General features: G+C 41.3%; 1 protein-coding gene across 8 annotated transcripts in view; it reads right to left on the bottom strand.

The window, feature by feature from the left end:
• NRG1 (neuregulin 1) overlaps positions 1-19,734 on the bottom strand; it is a 983,723-nt gene that overhangs the window by 204,315 nt on the left and 759,674 nt on the right. For 7 of the 8 annotated variants that reach the window (XM_069485242.1, XM_069485241.1, XM_069485240.1 and 4 more), the window contains exon 1: positions 5,016-5,624. The exons of the other annotated variant lie outside the window; for it this stretch is intronic. In XM_069485242.1, coding sequence (XP_069341343.1) covers positions 5,016-5,115 — 100 coding nt within the window. In that variant the 5' untranslated portion in view covers positions 5,116-5,624. Of the gene's footprint in view, positions 1-5,015; positions 5,625-19,734 lie in introns of those variants that run through there. 8 annotated transcript variants of the gene reach the window in all.

Below are 19,734 nucleotides of genomic sequence, written 5' to 3'. Positions count from 1 at the left end.
TTTAAGCTAATACTATCCAATTTAATTTTTGTTTTTTCTAGTTGTCAAGGGGAGAACTCCAGGGTAAACTAAACAATCAGAAATCCATTTATTTGCTTCTTTGAGCAAATAAAATGGCTCATCCAAAACATTGGTACTTGGTTTGTTCTATTGTAACAGAACACGATAAACTATCAGGACCAGTCAAGTCAAAGCTGACTTGTTACTTTGAGAATGCTAACAAAACAGTGATTTAGTAAGAATCTATCACACTCCCAGAACTTTAAGCACTACGTAGTAGCCATTCTAGTGAAGTGGAGGAGGAAAGAAAATAGCTAGAAATGTGAATTTCTTATACTCACCATTTTGCTTATATTTAGAAACACGTGCACTCAAATCTATGAACCTTGCTAGCACTATACTGTTACACTTGATAAAAAGATAACAAAGGCAGGTTGATGCACACTTTGTTTTTCAAATGCTACAATTTATTCTAGTCCCAAAAGAGAAGATTAAGCATTCTATACACTAAAGTGAGGTTTAAGCATCAACTCTTAAGTGTTGCCAGAAAAAAGAGTCATGTTTCAAAATCTTCTCATAGCTTGAAACCTCAGCATTTTTCTGCCAGAGATAAAATTACGTTGCACCTCACTGTACTTTCAATATTTAGGTTGAGTTCAGCACTGTTTTCATAATACAGCATGCAGTTATGAAATCTGACATCTTTATCCACATTTCTCTATCTTTACAGGTAGTACATATTAATATTTATACCTACTCTAATCTAAACTCAGCTTTGGATTTTTTTTTTACCATAAAAGGTCAATTTTGAAAATTATATCAGATATCTTTGCAAAGACACAGACAATTTGTTTCTTAAGTACGTTTATAAAGACAGCTAATATTTACTGGGCACTTATTACATGTTGGGCAATGTTCAGAGTGCTTTCCATGCAATAACGATAATACTATTATTATTCCCTAAGTGGAAATTTAGGCACAGCAAGATTAAGTAACTTTCCCACGACTATACAGTTAAGGAGTAGTCAAACTGGGATTTAAATCCAGGAAATCTGGCTGGGGAGCTATGAACTAGGCCATCCAGCCTTTTGCTGCCTAATATTGAGGAATTTTCTTATTTTCTAAAGGACAGGCGATAAAATACACATTATACATCTGTTACACTGCCTGCAACATGGTAAAACTGCAATATGTAGTAGCTCTCTTATTAATAAATATAAAAGTGTCCAGCAGAGTGTTCACTGTTCACATATTGGTCTCATATTTTCTGATTTTATATAAATTTTTCTCTCCTCATTCTTCCATCAGTATTATCATTTTGTAGATATGAGAATAGTGTAGAAGTTTCTCCCACTCTACTCTCCCTGCTATTTTGATCCTTCAAAATAAATCCTATTTTATTCTGTTAATAATCTTTACTGTTTTTAGTAATTACATAAGGCAAGCGGTTACAAGTCACCAGGCTGAAGCACATCACTGGATGCTCCTCCTGTTCTGTAAACACAGGCTGCCCTGTTGGTGGCAGGGTACTTTATATCCAAGAATGTTTACAAACACTTTAGCCTGTGGAGCCACTTAGTTAAGGAAACAGGTGGGTGATGTCATTCGGGGCGCACACAGCCTGCCTCTAACCATTGGAGACACTAAGTGTCCCAATTTTGTTTTTACCACCTGTACTCACAAACGCCTCTTCCACCAGGAGTGAAGGGAGACACAACAGTTCTTGAATCGTGCTAGGTGTGATCATGAATTTTTTCCAGGTCATTTAAGAGGAAGGGGAAAAAAAAAAAAAAGAATTCTGTGCAGAGTAAAAAAAAAAAAGTATATAAATATCAGCAAACAGAATCATAAAGGAAACTTAGAGTCAAATACCAATTGGCAAAAAACAAAACAAAACAACCCCCCCCCCCACACACACCTATACTTTTGTAATTCAGGCTTCAAAAGAAAAAGGTTGTTGAGCTGAAACAGTAACAGGCTGAATATGGGAGGTCCAGCATCTAGGACGTTCAGGATGTTACAAGACCCTTGGTACACAGATCGGTAACACAAAGCTCAGGAATATGCTTAGGTTGCTTATTTTGAGCAAAGGAGAGGAATCAATGACCACAAGGGCTTGGGACCTATTAGAGCTATTATTATGAAATAGATAATTCTGTTGAACATCTGTAGCCCCAACAGTACGCAATTCAATACTCAGTTAATTGTGTAAAAATGCAGATGCTATGAAACACAGTCACGCATGTATCTCGTATCAGTCACTCATGTCATGTGAAAGTTAAAGAAGCCTTTTCCCCCTGAAAGTGTCCCTCCAACAGATGTGTTTATGCCTGTGCATGTAACACAGCACACAGCGGGGCTGAGTGGCTGAGACCCCCAGCATTCTCTCTCCCCAGCCTGTTGTGCAGCAAGGTTGAAACAGCCAAAGAGAGGCTTGGCTGTTACTTACGTATCATCACCCACATACAGTTGCAAGTTGGCTGTTTTAAGAAAGGAATGAAACTTGGAATCAAAGGGCACCAATATGGGAGCAATTCAAGAGACGGTTGTCCTCCTAAGTCCTAATTTGGGCTGGCATGGCAAGTGTGCATACTACAGTTATGGCATCTGGTGGTCATTCCTTTGAGGATGCCTGAAACCTAAAGAGTTTGGGTTTCTCCCACAAATCGTGATGGCCCTCAGGTCTCCGAAGATAGAGAAAAGCACCCTGGCACTTATCACTATAAAGAAAATGACAAGGAAGCAAAGAAACACTGATTCCAAAGCAATACTATTTAATGCCATGTGCTTCTGTATCCAGGTGGTTTCAAATTGACCATTCTTTTTGAATCAAATGAAGAATAAGTATTTTCACCTGGTTTAACGAGCACAAGGTGCTCTGAAAGGATTAAAAAGTCTCTCCCCAAAGAGGATTATTACCTGATGGAAAAGAGAGACGAATATACTGAAAACTAACCCAGAGCCAAATTCATCCCGATTTTTCAGGGAAGGCAGTTGAGCAAATGTCACTGAAAGATGGCAATCTTTGGAGGGAATGACTCTCAGCTATGGGACTAGAAAGCAGAACGAGAGGCACCAAGAAAGCTCTGGAACTCTGTCAAGCTAGAACATTAGGTAGTCACAAGACAGCCGCCTACCAAGTAGATAAGATCTGCAGGGCACAGCAATGCCTGCTCACGTCTAAGTCTCTCCCCCACTGAACGACCAGCTTGTCTGAAATGTCTGTGTTATGGGACTGTTACTACGAGCCCTTGACAAAATGCAATCCTGCTACCTGACAAGGATGCTACTTCAGACCACTGTCTCCTCCTGAATTCATCAGACCATCTACAAGGGACCAAAGAAACTTCTGAAGGCAACAGACAGACAGGAGAACACCATGACAGACCAGTAAGGGCCCACAAATAATTCTTTACAACTTTACCGCTTTAGTTCGGTCTGAGATCTCTTTAAGGTACTACAATGACCTTAGAAAGGACAGTGAAGAGAGTCATTTAGCGAGGTTGCGAATCCAGCTCCCCATTTCATGCCTTGTTGAATAAATGCCATACTTTAGCTCCAAAATACAGGGTAAGAATAAGAAAGGTCTCAATACGCCCTCATGAGGGCTAATGAGCAGTAATTAAGGTGAATCTGGCCAGCAGTGTCTTGTTATAGAAACATGCACATGAATGGTCAGTGGCTAAACAATCACTCTCTGTTCAATTTCTGTTTTGCTCAAAACTCTGCTTAAGGTCTCTGCCAACCACCCGGGTTCTGAAATGCTATCAGTGATGCCAACAGGAGAACGAAGCGAGTCTGCTTTGTTTTCTTCCTGCAAGGAACAGACAAATATTTCTGCTCATCTCCTTCAGCCACGGTATTAGCAGGCCCTATTGAATTAATTCTTCAGAAATACTTTGCAAAATGTGTGCTGGGGGTATGCTCTAAGCGACTTAAGGCATCTGGATCAATTAACAATTGGGAATTGCAGAGGCAGGGGGAAAAAAACCTCTCATATCCCTCCCCCCCCCCTTTAGCATCTACTGAATCACTTGTAAGTATTTGTCCAGGACGCCTCCTCTGCCCAAGGCAGTATCTAAAGCATCAGCCCTTCTTAGGGAAATCAAAGATAAAACTGTCATTCTGATCCTTGTTCTGATGATCCAATACAAGATTTGTTTCTAGAAAGCCTTAACTGCCATTTCATTCTATATAAACCCCGTAAGCAACTGGGTTCAAAAACTCAGATAAACTGTCGCTTTCTGACATCTCTTGGTAAATTAGCCATATTTACCAAGGAGGTCCTAAAACATAAAAATGCAAAGGCAAAAGTTTGTAGAACGTATTTGGTTGGTGCAGACTTGATTCCTGGCACTGGGCTAGATTTTGTCCTGCTTCGCTGACCTTTAGGAATCTCTCTCCGCTGCTCCGGGTTGCCATAGCCCAGAAGTGAATCGGGGGGAAGATAGGCGCGCACCGTGACCCTATGTCGCTGCCTCTCTACCCAAACACCGACCCTTAACTGCCCACTCTGCTGACTCGACCACCCCGTTCTGCGCAACCAGACGCACGGAGGGACCTGGCCGTCCTCGCAGGCGGCCGCTTCCCGCTTTCCTCGCTAGAGGGCAGACGGGGCCCGTGCAAAGCCGTTCTGGCGCGGGGCAGGCGCGCACGCAGCCTCGGCTCCGCACGCCGGGTCGCGCTCCCGGGCTGGGCTCCGCGGCGAATGCGCCGGCCAGGGGCCGTGCCAGGGAGCGCAGCGCGCTCCGGCCCCCGGGGAGTGCGGCCCCGGCTGCGCCCCGCGCCCCGTGCGCTGGGCGTGGGCACCCGGCAGGGCTCGGCGCCCAGGTGAGCGGCCGCCCCGCGCAGGGGGAGCACCGCCCCAGCACCGCCCGGCTCCGCGGGCGCCCGGGAGCGGGGCCAGGCGCCAGGAGCGCAGGGCGCGGGCGGACCCGGAGGGAAAGGCGACAGCACCGGAGCAGGAGCAGGAGGAGGAGGAGGACCGCGGGGCCCCGGCCGCGCTGCGCACCCACCTGGGCTCGGGCCGCCAGCCGCGGGCGCGGGCTTCTTGCCGGAGCCTCGGTCCTTCTTCTTGCCCTTCCCCTTGCCTCTGCCTTCTTTGCGCTCCGACATCTCGCCGGCGACGGGAGAGCTCTGCGTGGACGGCTGCGGGCGAAAGCGACGCGCGACAAGTTTGGTCCAAGGGCTTGGAACGGGTTTGGGAAAAGTTTGTCCCTCGAGGGGGAAGAGCGAGCGGCCGGGTTGCGGCGCTCGCACGGCGCGGGGGCGTCTCCTGTCGCCTGCGGGGAGCGCTGCGGACGCGGCGTGCGGTCCAGGCCACCTGGAACGGGAGGTCGCCCTCGCTCTAGGGGCTGCTCCCGTCGCCCCGGGGAGTCGTCGATTCCCGCTGCGCTGGGTCCCGCCGCTGGCGGCGCCTGTGGTGGCCTCTGTGCGTCCTGCGCGCTCGCAGCCCGAGGAGGGAGAGGCGTTCACCGTCCCGCCCGCGCGTCCATCGCCCGGGCCGCCGCTGCCGCTCCGCTCCTGCCCTCTGCGCGAGCCCGGAGTTGCGACAAGTTTGGGGTAACTCCTCGCCGGCTCTTTTTCAATTGCCCCACAGCCACCCACCTCCCGCCCGCAGGTTGGAGCAGGCGCCTCCTTCTCCCCCTCCCCTGGCCTCGACCCCTCCCTCTTCCCCACCACACCCCCACCCCGAGGCGCGGACACGCCACCGGGAGGAGCCTGGCCCGGCGCTCCCGGGCGCAGCCCCTTTTCCTCCGCCCGGCCGGGCGGGGGGCGGCGCCCGGCGGCTGCCCGGAGCCCCCGACAGGGGTCGCTGGGCGCTGTGCGGAGACGCGCGGCACCGCCACCACGGCCGGGGGACCCCGCCGAGCGGCCCGGGGGGACTCCGAGACCCAGCCCAGCACCCAGGGGCTCTGGCTTGTCGCTCCCCTCCGCTGCCAGGCATCGCCTGGGCAGGCCGATCCGTTCTTTCCAGGCAGAGAAAGACTGTGGGGTGGGGGGAAAGTTTGCAACTCTGACACCTGCCCCCCTGTTAAGGCTCTGTCGCTCGGAGCCCTTGGGAGGGAGAGGAAGCGTTCGGGATTCACTCCTTTCCCACTTCTTTGAAAAAGCCTCTCGCACGTAAGCAAAGGTAAACTGGGGGGCAGGGAGGTTAAGGTTAGACAGGTCCAGACACCCAGGAAGGCTCAGTGAACCTTGAAGATGGTCAGATTGCATTCTCTGTCGATCTGCGCCTTGAGTGTGTGCCTGCTAGAATTCTCCTCTCCAGCTTTTCCAAAAAAAAAAAAAAAAAAAAGGACCTGGCTTCTTCCAAGGGAATGTCGTTCCTAAACTCTCTCTCTTACTACAGGTTACTTTTCAAAGGAACTGATAAAACAGTTCAAAGCACGATCGACCATTTAATGAGTGCAAATAGCTGGAAGTCACTCGGTTCTGCTAAGTTGGAAAGCAAGGAGGGGGAGGTAGAATGGAAAGTGCTGGAGATCTTTAATTCATTAGTGCTGTCTTTCTCAGATTCAAACTTTGCTCTGAACTGCGCGTAAAACCTATTCCTTCCCTTGTCCTCCCTCTGGTGGAGAGTTCTAAAGAGCAGTGAAATCAGGAGAGCTTTGGCTCTGTGCTGCAAAGGACACAAGTTAACGAGCAGAGTAATCTGCACCACGGAATGATCCAGAACCGTCTCTATGTAAAGAAAACATTCTCATAGTTAGACCACAGCTGTGGCTAACTTAGACTTAATTTACGGTGATACACTCTTGTGTTGTGGTCAGGAAGTGGTGAGTATGAACAATCTATATTTAAAATCTTTTACTCCACTGTAAAAGTGACTTGCTCCTGATTTTCCGGTCTCTGGGGTTAATGCTATGTGAACCATTACCTACATATGGCCTTTTCACTGTATTTTCTAATTGACACAATTTAAATAAAGGTGAAATCTTGGATGTCTCCTTGCAAGGTAGGTGGGAAAGAAGGGGCACAGAAAAGTTCATCTTAAAACTGTCCTAAAATAAGAATGATTTTCTAGTTTAATTTGCATTGACATAAGAACCAAACTCTGTTGAGTGGGTTTAACTGCTAAAAGATATTTTAGCAGTATTGCCATTATTATTTATTTCTTAAAACTTTGATGTCTGAATATCTTCTGATAGCCTTCCTGCAGACACCATGTATAATTTTCACTGGGCCATAAAAACAGCAAAACCAGAGAAAAGATTATGCTTATTTCTCAGTAGCATTATTAATATTCCACAGGGTCGAATGGAAGATGGAGTCTGGATGTTGGCTGAAATAACTCTGTTTTCCCAGGAGGGGCCACTGCTCAGCAAGTAGGAAACAGAAAAATTCAGAAAAGTCCTTTCAAAAAGGATACTTTGTCTCAAGGATATAAGACACTGTAAGGGCTTAGAATACACTAGCCACATGTTATCAGACAAATCATCATTTTAGAATTGAAGGACTTAAAACAAAAACATATCTTGGAATTTAAAAAAAAATTAAGATCTTCCTAAATAAAATAAGCTACTTGTAAAAACCCATACCTGTGGAAATTCTATGATTCAGTCACTTTTGTTTTGGGTCTAGATGTTTCACTTCATAAAACGGCTTGTTAGTTATTAATTATAGTCATTTTTCAGTGAGAGTAGTGGAAAAGCCTACAATTTTGTGATAAATTTTAATTTGGATGAACCTACAGGGGTAGTTGACAATCTTCCAAAATTAAGCATACATTGCTATAAAAAAGAGTATTGATCTTGCAGTACCGTTAAAATAAAACATGCCCGGAAGATTTTTATGGAAATTTTAAGGCTGGGGAACGAATAAATATAAAGAGAGGAAGGTGAGTACAGATAAGCACTTAATAATTGTTCTTCCTTGGTTTGATGTGTTAGAGAAAGGGGGGGAAAAGGGAAAAAATCTCAATGATAACTGCTGAAGGAACTTTAAAGAAAGATGATGGAGCAGCAATTGCATGGCAAGGCTGCTTTCTGGAACTATTCCAGATTCCGGAATACATTTCAGTTGCCAGTTGCAGCTGAATTGTCAGGAAATTCATGGAAAAATTTTTTCCTATTAATATATTGTTTAAATGTCTTTATTCTTTATGTTATTTAATGTGAATTATAAGGGGTTTATTTTATTACATCATTTATGACCAGGTAAAGCACTGACCAAATAAAATTCCATTTCTTGGATAGTTAAAACATTTATGAGGTTTATGAAGAATTTGATGTCCTTAAATTATTCATCTCTGTGGTCAGGAAGTAACAAATGAATTTATTTTGCATTTTTTTAAAAAGCCTTGGAACTGACCAGAACAAGGGATGGAAAAAGGAGGAGGAATATTTATGCTTTCTTAAAAAAACAACATATGAACCTCAATGTATAATTTAGAAATGATGACTTATCTTCATGATTTAATTTGATTAAATTGTTGTATATTGTACAGTTCTTAGAGCATGTATTATACAGGGTATATCAGCTCTCAGGTATCATGTCAACCTGTCAACATGTGTCAACTACTGAAAAAAAGAGTAGAGATTTATAAATAAGCACCATGAGAAATAAAGAAAGGCTAAATAGATCTTATATTAAATGACAGCTTAAAAGAAGCACAATCATGTGTCATTACATTTTTCTTTGGCAAGGCTTAACTTCTAGAAGCACTCTTACAATCTACAAAGCTGGCTGAATATACCCTTTCTCTCAGTAATTCCCATTTGGGAACTACTCCAAGAAAATTTTAAAAACAGGAAAAATTTAAATGAAAGAAGACTAACATGTAAAGATAGATTGCATTTTTGCAAAATATGCCTATTGACAGTAATGGGAATTTAATTTAGAACTCTGCAAATAGTTGCTTTTAACTTTTTTAAAACATGAAGTGACTTAAGATAATTTAAACAAAGATTACTTTTTGAAAAAATTGCAACAAAGTTGACGTTAATAAGGATGCATGCATGCAAAGAAAATCTCACCAGAGTCAACTTCAAAACAACCACTAATGTATACGATTCATTCATTCACCAAGCATTTACTGAACTAAATGCTAGACGGGAGCAAAACACAAATAAAATACTGCGTCTGTTCTCATGAACCTAAAATATTGTGAGAAAGGCATAAAAACAAATTATGCCAATACAGTACGAAAAGCAGAACCAGATAATTTTTCTCAAACCTGAAACTCATAAAATCTGGGGGACCTTTTTAAAGGAAAAGAATATAAAATGAAAAATACAAATTTAGGTACAAAAAATTAACGAGGCCTTTACAAGCAAGAAGCTCTGAAGAATAAACTTCCTTAGCTTCGTAGTAAATTCACCTCTAGTGATTCCAAGCATATTCCACCATCTGCACCATGATTATAGTAATGGTACGTGACAATTATTTACTATCTTATAGATTAGATAATACTCTCACATGATATCACTAAAAATAGGAGACATTAGCAAGCGATCAATAAGAATACACACAAAACTGAAACAAGCAAAGACTAGCCTATAAAGGAGGAAAATGAGATGAAAAGAGCTTTAATCCACAGATTAGCAATTGCCCTGCCTGTTCACTTAGAATCTTAGAATCAACATGCAAGTTGAGTTTATTAAACAAAGCACTTCTGACCAGCAAGATGCTGGAAAACTAGAAACAATGCCCTCCGTTCCATTTGGCAAATATTTAATAGAATTGCTAATTAATCATACGCTATCTGCTGTGAAGACAGTTTTATAACAAAATTGTGAGTTTAGAATCCAAAGAAAAATGCTAAAAAGGTAATGTTCCAACATTAAAATGAAATCTATGTTTATGTTTTTCTGCATGTGTGAATTTTAAAAATTACTACACACCAATATTATATCATCACTATTAAGATTGCTCTCATGATTGATATCATGGATTAAAAAAAATGGGTAATACAGCTAAATACTAGTGCCTAATTTCTTTTTTTGGACACTATTTGGCAAATAGAGCCAGTGTCATAAATCTCATCTATAATAAAGTGGATCTCTAAGATGTAATGGTTTTTGAAAACATTTCCTTTTAAGAACACTATCCTAACCCAACTTTTCAGTTACACTTTCTGACCTCCACACTAATTATTTCTTTATCTTCCTCAATCCCCTTGTATCAACAACCTTAATTCAAATAGATGTGTATGTGATGCAAATATTTTAAATTTATATATACATACACATGTATGTATGTAGATATACATGTGTGTATATATCTGTTTGTGTGTGACTATATATGTAGCTGGGTATATGTTATTGTTTCTCATTCCCTCAATTGGAAATGGGAAACATTGCTTGTATTTGAATATGAGCCTATAAAAGGCAGAGATTCTATATCCTTTTATACACTTTTTTCGTATTGCCATCCATTAGAATTCCTAGCACCATTCTTTGCATCTTCCAAGTACTAAATACTTTTGCACAGAATGAATTTAAATAGAATAGAGTTGAATGAAGATAAAAAGCCTAGTTCTGATACTCCCATTTTCTATCAATCAGTTACTAATTACCTACTCTGACATTCATTTTGACACCTCCTTTCTGCTGCCAGCCCAGCAGCAAGTCCTGTCATTTTGACTTCAGTCACCCTTTATCCCTCTTCACGAAGTCCCACCCCAATCCAATCCTTCATCCTTTCTTTGTTTTGATTGTAGCAAAGCTGTCTACCTGGACTATTGTCTCCCCCAATTATTTTGACACATGCAGCAGTCAGAGGAGTCTTTTTGACATGCAAATCTAATCCAGTCACTCTTTGTTTCCCAGAATTACATCCAGTGCCCTTGAAGAGCGAGGCTGTGCCTACCTCCAACCTTATCTCACTGCGCTTCCTGCTGGAGGCTTCCCTGCAACAGGCCTCTAAACTTGCCATCCTGTCCAGCCTCAGGGCCTTTGCACTTGCTGTTCCCACTGCCTGAATTTTCCCACAAGCACTGCACTTCGCCTAATTCTACTTATCATTCAGTCTCCAAGCGAAATTCAGTTGCTTGGAAAAGCTTTTCATTACTTTTGAAAACTGTTTCGGCCTGTCTTGTTTTAATCTCTTGTTACACTTTCTTCATCTCCTTCATAACCTCTTTCCCAGTTTGTAATTATGTAATTATTTTTGTGATTTTTTTTATAATAATCTGTTCCTACTCAGTATTAACCTCTTTAAGGGCAACGACTATTTTGTGTTCTATTATGTGTGTAGCACTGTACTTGTCTCATCATAGCCAATACATATATTTTGTTAACTGGTGAATAATAAATAGAATTACTTTTATACATATGTAAGAATATATTAAATACATACACAAGTGTGCATGTGCTTATATTTATTCAAATTTTTAACTGATAATGATGATTATAATTCCAGATATGACACATTGAGATAGTGTCTATTAAAATGAGCCTTTTCAGGAACAAATATATATAATAAAATCTTGAATAATCAGTGTTGTCTCTCTGTACCTTCTCTAAGAAGTGAGGTGATAACTTTTGTGAAATGGCAAAAGCCAAAAAGGAAAATTATTTGTTTTTCCTAAATTGCGTCTGCAGATTTCATCTGTAGATTACATTTATTGGCTTCATTTACCCCTTGTATTCTTGTGAGATGTTCAGAGCAACCCATAAAATGGTTGGGTTTTAGCAAGGAAGTTCTAAAAAAGTGATAATGGGTGAAAATCTGAAAACATAGCTTTATTAAGAGATAGTTAAAAACAACTTCTTATCCTGGGCATAAAATAAGGTTCCTTTCCCCACAGGATTATGTCTCACTTCACAGACCAACGATAAGTCCCCATATAATCATTTCATCAAGTTGCACCCAGTAAACACCTTAGAACGATCTTTGAGGTTAGATTAAATTCCTCTAATATTTGTCTTCCTTACCATCATCATCCATACTCATAAAGCAAATGCACAGGGATTTCTCCATACATACTTGGGACTTATTTTCTCTGTGCATTTTATTATACAGCCAAGAGAGAAATTCAGATGCTTCGATGGCTTTTAAGTCATCCCACAAAGATCCTTTCCAAGGTTAACATCTTCTTTCCTTTCAAAAGGCACTTTCTTCATTATCGTGAAAAGATTCCCCCCCTGTTAAATTTATAATGATGTTCAAGTATAAATTGGACGTCATGAGTGATGAATTAGGACTTCAGATATTTGAACAGTGGGAGTAATTTAACAGGTCAGCTCTTTTTTCCTGCGTGTTCCATAAGAGACACCTGGTACACAGCATTTCCAGAACAGATTATAGCGTATAGGAAATGACTTCATAACGTCATCACAATAGCTGGGCTGTATGGAAAGAAACAGTGACCCACGGCACTGTGTACCTGGCCCCAGCATGTATGTAATAATACCACAATTACTCTTTTTCCTTCTTCCCAGCTTAATTTCTTCTAACTTCCTTACTAAATCTTTATGAAAACATCCCCTCTTGTTTTCGGTTCCTCCTCATGTCAGGGCCCAATACCTCATATATCTGACTTGACTTGGGATTTTTACTTTAGAGCTGAGAGCCAAGACTGAAGTTCTCGGTGGAATGCTACAGTCATCTCCACCCCTGGATCCAAGCCTAGAACTCAAGTTTCTTTGCAACAGACCAACTTTCAACACAATATATGTTGGGGAATTTGTGTGTGTGTGTGTGTGTGTGTGTGTGTGTTAAATATATATATATATATATATATATATCTTTCAATTCTCATTCATTTGGGAAAAGAATTTCACAAGTATTAACAACTCAAGAAGGCAAATCATCCTTTAGAGATGATTTAGCAGAACAATTAGCTAACTTGACGGAAACCAAATGAACGTCCAAAAAATAACTGGTGACCAACCATGCAGAAGATTACATTCTTATGCAAAATGTTGTCTTTTCTGCTTAATCATAAAGATTGGGTTTCCCATAGGTGCAAGATGGAAACCACCTAATTCAAATGGTGCAGGGAGCTCTGATCTTGCCCAAGGTCCCATCCAGCATGTAGGATTCTTGGGGGCCCACGAAAATTCTGGGGGTGATCCTGCAGACCCTAGGTATTCCACTGAATGTCTAGCATATGTTTGGATCTGCATTTGTGAGTAATCTTTGTTCCATCCCAGAGTGTCCTGAAGTCTCTCGGATCCCATAAAGCAATTATATCCAGGCACAAAATATTCTGACAGTCCAGCTGAGACTAGTGCCTTTAAGTCCTGGTTCTGGAGGCAGAAGGAGAAAGTCACTTTAACTTAGGTGGCTCTTGCTTTGGGATTGCATGATCGTTTTTTCTGTTGTTGTCTCCAAAAGCTAGTCTGACAGAATGACATGGAAATCATTTTTATTTTCATGATAATAGGCCGACCACTGAGAGTCAGCAGTGTGCTAGGATTTACATCAGTGTGTGTTTATATAGGTACTAAAGCCACAGTTCTATCTTGAAAGTGCAATGTAAAGAACTTAAGTTAATATATATTTTCTCAACTCATTTCTTCTTTAAAATTTTCTTTTTTTCCCTTTTACCTAAGAAACTTCTATTGACGTGTGATTGATTATCTCCTTCCCTTTTCTCACTGCTGTACCCGCTTAGACAATCTCTAATGCCAGGTTACCCCAAATACCCACTTTCTCCATGAACACTGCCTTTTCCCATTCTAACAAAGAATCCATGACAAATTACTTTGACCCTTCCCTTTCTTTCATTACCCAAGTACTGTCAGATCTTTTTCAGTTATCAGCTCAAGGAATCCATCTCCTCCCTAACTCCCTACCAGTCTCATAAAACTGCTCAAAATTCACCCATGCCCTCCTAATTGTCATTTGAAGCATTCTCTTTTTAGTCTTTAGTATGCCTAGGGAACACTGATTCACACTCCTCTTGAAACCTTTTCCTGGGACTCACAGGAATATCTCCGTAGCAGGACTTTCTCGGTCTCTTTTTCCTAAATCTTTTTTTTTTTTTTTTTTTCCTATCTATCTCTTCAATGCTGGCTCATGGCCCAATATTTAAAACTATTTTCCCCTTAACTGTATGCTAATCCTATAAAAATGTCACTGCCACTACCTTGATAATTCACGAGTGTTTATCTACAGCTCTAATTTCTTTCTGAACTCCAAGCCTCTCTTTCCAACTACCTCAAACTAAACATGCCCAAAATGCACTTTATTAATGCCCATCCCTCCCCCCAATCCCTGCCAAGAAGCCAGACACAGCCCAAGATCAGAAGCTTGAAGGCATCCTTCATTTTCCTCCTACATCTTCCTTTCGTCCCCTGACTCCAGCCACTCAGCGCCCTCTATTGCAGGGTGTTCACCTGGGAAACAGCCTTTTTTCTCACCCCTGTCTCTTTTGCTTCTTCCCTGACCCTGGGCCTCTTTCTCATTCCTTGACTGGGTTCGCAAATTCTCTTCTTCCTGCTTCAGTTTCAGTTCTCACCTCCAGCCATTCTCCCTCCTACCACCGTAGTTAATCTTCTAAAATACAGCTATTATCTTGTCATTCCTTCCTGTCATGTCTCTGTTGGATTCCTGTCGCTATAAAATTGCAACTTCTCTTTAGAGGGCAGCCAGGTCCCCTCCCCATCTCACCGCTGCATAAACATCTTATATGCATTCAGTGCGCCCTGGCCACGCCGAACTGTCCAATTTCTTTTCTTTTCTTTTTTTTTTTTTTTTTTTTAAGACAGAGTCTAGCTGTGTTGCCTGGGCTAGAGTGAGGGCCGTGGCATCAGCCTAGCTCACAGCAACCTCAAACTCCTGGGCTTAAGGGATCCTCCTGCCTCAGCCTCCCGAGTAGCTGGGACTATAGGCATGAACCACCATGCCCGGCTAATTTTTTCTATATATATTTTAGTTGGCCAGATAATTTCTTTCTATTTTTAGTAGAGACGGAGTCTCACTCTTGCTCAGGCTGGTCTCGAACTCCTGACCTCGAGCGATCCTCCCACCTCGGCCTCCCAGAGTGCTAGGACTACAGGCGTGAGCCACCGCACCCGGCCTGTACGATTTCTTATCTCTATGCCTTTAACTCTGTTTTTTTCCTCCCACATAGAATTACCTTCCCCTTTGCTGCCTGGCAAACCTCTATTTTTCCTTCTCAACCCAACTCAAAACCTGCCTCTTCTGTCTGTTTCTTCCTGATGCTCCTAAACAGAACCAATTGCTGCAGAATACGTGCTTCCTTTATATCTATCTCCAGTTTCACACCTGCATTATTGTAATGATTTGTTTTGAAGTCTGTATCTCTGCTACGCAATACTGATGCCTCAGGAATCATCCCTTTATCGCCTTAAAATACACACCCAACTTATGTATATTAAAATGAATAGTCTATAAACGTTTGCAAAGAATTCACAACTTCAGAGTGACTGGGCAGCAGTGGAAGGGGTTTGAAATCTTTCCAAATTTAACTTTTTACTCTAACTATACCTTCACAAAGGAATTGTAACTTTGCCAGGCTCTGCAGCTGTATTAGCTAATGAACGTGTTCAGCCAAAAGTTACAGTTCGAGGGATTCTAGAACAAGCCTAGCTGATTTTTGTCATTCCATTTTGATGTACTTATTATAAATCCACTTTTGCCTACTCTAGGCCTTATTTCCCCATATTTAAAAAAGATTATGTAATAATATTAACACTTGTTACTCAGGAACCATCATCATGAGATATGATAAAGTTTAATTAATCCTTCGTTCACAAATTCCTCTATAAATAAACTTTATCAGATATAGCCATGATCGTGATTTCTGAAAAGTTTAATTCTAGCTCTTAAAGGGAGAAGTAAAGAGTCCTTGCGTATAGCTGATATTTTTTGATTCCTTGAGACAGCCCCCCTTCTCAGAGGTCACCTGTCACTCAGCGGTTCCATCTACCATCCCCCCATCTCTGCCTAAATGTCCTGAGAGCCTCCGAGAGTCACTGTCTCCAGCAAAGCCTGACAAATAGAATACTGTTCTCAAGAAAGCACCAGTGAATCAGACAGACCTTTGAATTATGACTCTGCATTTGCACAGCTATTTCCTCATCTGGAAAATGGGGATTATAATATCTACTGCCTCGGGTCACTGTTGTGAGGATTCAAGGAGCCCATGAAGTAAAGCGTCCAGCCTATGTAGACATGAAGAAATCCAGGTCACCTTTACTAAAAGAAAGCTTTATGCCAAGGGAATGGGTAATTTTTTTTTTACCATTCAGTAATTACTGAAGAGATAATTTTGAATTACCCCAAGCCAATGGCACTTACAGCTACAAAAAATAAACAAGAGCAATAAAAATAGCATATTTTTAGGGATTGGAAGCTGTCACCGAATTGCTCTGAATTCACCCACTTTTGTCATCCTTTTCTAGATTTTTAGTAGGACTGAAGACTCTGAACTAGCCCAGTGGGAGGCCGGAGAAGGGAGAATGAGGTATAAAGAAAAACTAGAACTTGAATGAGTGGAATACGATTAATTTTAGGAACAGAATTCTGAGATGACTCACAAGATTCCCACCCCCTGGTGCCCCCACCCTGAACGGTCCCCTCCCCTTGAGTGTGGGTGGGAGTCCTGAAAACAATGGGATACCATTCTCTGATTAGGTTCTTAGTCACTTGACTTTGAGCTAATCAAAGGAGAGATTACCTTTGAGTGAGTTTGGCATTATCAGGTGAGTCCTTAAAAAGGGGTCAGAGAGGCTGGGTGTGGTAGCTCACTCCTGTAATCCTAGCAATTTGGGAGGCCAAGGCAGGAGGATCACTTGAGGCCAGGAGTTCAAGGCCAGCCTGAGCACCATAGCAAGACCCTGTCTCTACAAAAAATAGAAAAATTAGCCAGGTGTGGTGGCATACACCTGTAGTCCCAGCTACTGGGGAGGCCGAGGCAGGAGGCTCACTTGAGCCCAGGTTACAGTGAGCTATGATCATGCCACTGTACTTCAGTGGGCGACAGAGTGAGACCCTGTCTCTAAAAAATTAGAATTAAAAAAATAATAAAGTAACAAAGCAGGGACCTTTCCTGAAGATACAGCCTGCTGGCTTTGAAGAAGTAGCGGCCACGTAGTAAGAGGGTCACGTGTCTAAGACTTGTGGGTGGGCTCTGGGGGGTTTAGAGATACCTACAAATGACAGCAAGAAAACAGAAGCTTCAGTGCTGCAGCCACAAAGAACTAACCCTGCCAACAACCTGAATGGGCTTGGAAGAGAACCCCAAGCTCCAGATGACAACACAGCCCAGTCAACACCTTCATTTCAGCCTTGTGCAACCCTAAGCAGAGGACTCCATTATGCTGTGCCCAGATTTCTTACCTACAGAACTAACGTAACGTTAATAAATGGGTAGTGTGTATTTCCAGATGCTAAAATTGAATTAGATTACGCAACTTGTTGTACAGGAATAGTAAGCTAATGCAGTTATAAAAACACTTGAATGTATATGATGCCTCAGACAGCAAGGTGTTGAGGGGAGAGAAAATGACAAATAGGAAGAAAGTTTGGAATCTGTGGATTCCAAAAGTTTGGAAAGTTTACTATCTCTGCAGTGCCACTTCCTGGCTCTATGGATTTGGGCAGTCATTTCACTTTCCCAGCATTTCCTTTCTTCATCTGAAAAATGAGGAGCTCAACAATGATCAAGGCTGCCTCCAAGGTGCAACCAGGCTCTGAAAGTCCTCTGACACTGTATTTTACATCCCGGGTTATAAAACTCTTATTTTTTGAAAGGATAAACCAAGGCCCATGGAGAAGCAATTTGAATAATTTCACTGATCGCAGATAATCAAACCTCACTCCTCTATCTGCAGATCATCCTGTCTCTTAACCCCTTCTCTCAGCGTCAGCCATACTCACAGACATCAAATGGACTCCAAGGAGGTTTATGAGCCTTGTCCACAGGTCCAAGAAGGACCTGAAGAGTTGTGGCTTTTTTCTATTTTGGGAGGGTTGCGGCTTGTTTTGATTTCTCACAGGGATATTTTTGGTATTTGTTTTCTGCCAAAATCATCAGTAAGATAAAGCACCAGGCATGAAGATGAATGCTTTATAAACTTTGATGCATGCTCATGACAGACATAAAGAATTTTCCTATACATAATAACAATTTAACTCAAAAATATATCACAACCTAAGGATTCATTAGGGAAATGTGCGCATGTTCCCAAGGAAGGTCCATGGTCCTGAAGCAGCAAAATTTTTGGCATGGAAAAAAGATGTGTTTCCATGTGCTGTTTTTGCTCTAGTGTGTAAGTTTTTATCTGTAGATCTGTACAAATAACCCAAACAGAAACTTCTTAGGAGACAGAAAAACAGTAAAATATTTCAAGTCTGCAAAAACAGCTGGAATGAAATGATAGCTATGCAGTTTAGAAAAAACTAAATAAAACTTAAGCCTCAGAGCCCTCGATTGCAATAATCCTGTCCAAAGCCCATCACTAATTTTACATTAGTAATTTTCTTTATTTTTCTTAAAAATTAGGGTCTCTAAAATTCACATCTGTGAAGGAATCTATAAGCATAGTTTGAAGAATCTAGGAAAAATGCAGACAAGTTTACCAATTAGGGTTTGCTATGTTGACATTTGACTAACTAGCTGTTTTTGTTGTTGTTCTTTATGGTTTTTGCATTACCTACCCTGAATAATTTAGAGCATCCTCCCAGTCCCACTGCAGAAAGCGTCCCCTCAATACCATGCTCTGAGCACATGGATTTACAAAACTTCTCCAAGGGTTTCCAGGTAAGGGGCACATGGCTGGTAAAGAGAATGTCCTCTTTCTGTGGTCATCAGTATGACATCTGTTTGCTCACTGCCACTGTGGCAGACACTGCCAAAATTACAGTTCTATTTCCATGCATTTCTCAGAAAAAGGGTACAGAATACAAGATATAAGAATAACGAGTATTTCCAACACTACTCTTTGTCCTAACCTTTCTGCTTTATGTTGAAAAGCCTAGAAAATAAAGATCATGCCTAATTATATTGGCAACATGTCCCCGATCAAAGCCCTGTCTGCCTTCTTGATGTTCAGTGCATGTTAATTTACAAATAACCATATGGTAAGTTCTTGAGAACAGAGTTTCTGTTATTAGAATCTTTATATCTTTCATGGTACTGGAGAGGGTGCTTTTACATGGTAGGTACATTGAAATTTTTGGTGGATAATGAATGAGTCTATTTTCTAGTTTTAGTTAATTAGCAGTGTTCTATTTTGATAGGTCCTAATAGTTTTCTCTTTATAATTGCTAAATGTGCTATTTTTATGACAATAACTTTTGCAATAGAGTTAAATAAAGAATTTTAATGACAATAAAACAATATTTATTCAAAAGAGATTGTCTCAGCTTCTACCTGATCCTAAAATAGCCTGTTCTGTGATTATTTCAAAGGAGGAAAATAACACACAGTTATTATAATTATTAAAATTATATGGACTAAAATAATGTAGATAAAACATTTAACTAGTTGCCCAATGCATACATAGCTAGCCGAAAATTAAGATTTAGAGGTCTTTTATAGCTACATAACTAATTCAAATCAGTTTTGTCATACTTAAATTTCTAGTTTCATGTCCTGATTACATGTTGTTTCCAAACAGAGGAGATTATACTTACACTTGTAAGGTTATACTTTCAAGATCAAGCTCTTAATAGTGGTAATGCATTTTTTTTTTTTTTTGTGCTGTTGTTGGTAATGACATCTTCAAATGTTATTATCCTAGGAAATTGTGTATTTCTTCTAGTGTTTACATATATGCATTTATATATACACAAGACAATATTTATTATTACTCC

Source organism: Eulemur rufifrons, chromosome 12 (assembly GCF_041146395.1).
Source record: "Eulemur rufifrons isolate Redbay chromosome 12, OSU_ERuf_1, whole genome shotgun sequence".
Classification (NCBI taxonomy): domain Eukaryota; kingdom Metazoa; phylum Chordata; class Mammalia; order Primates; family Lemuridae; genus Eulemur; species Eulemur rufifrons.
The sequence above is the reverse complement of the archived record's forward strand: the minus strand, read 5'-3'. Positions and strand labels throughout refer to the sequence as shown.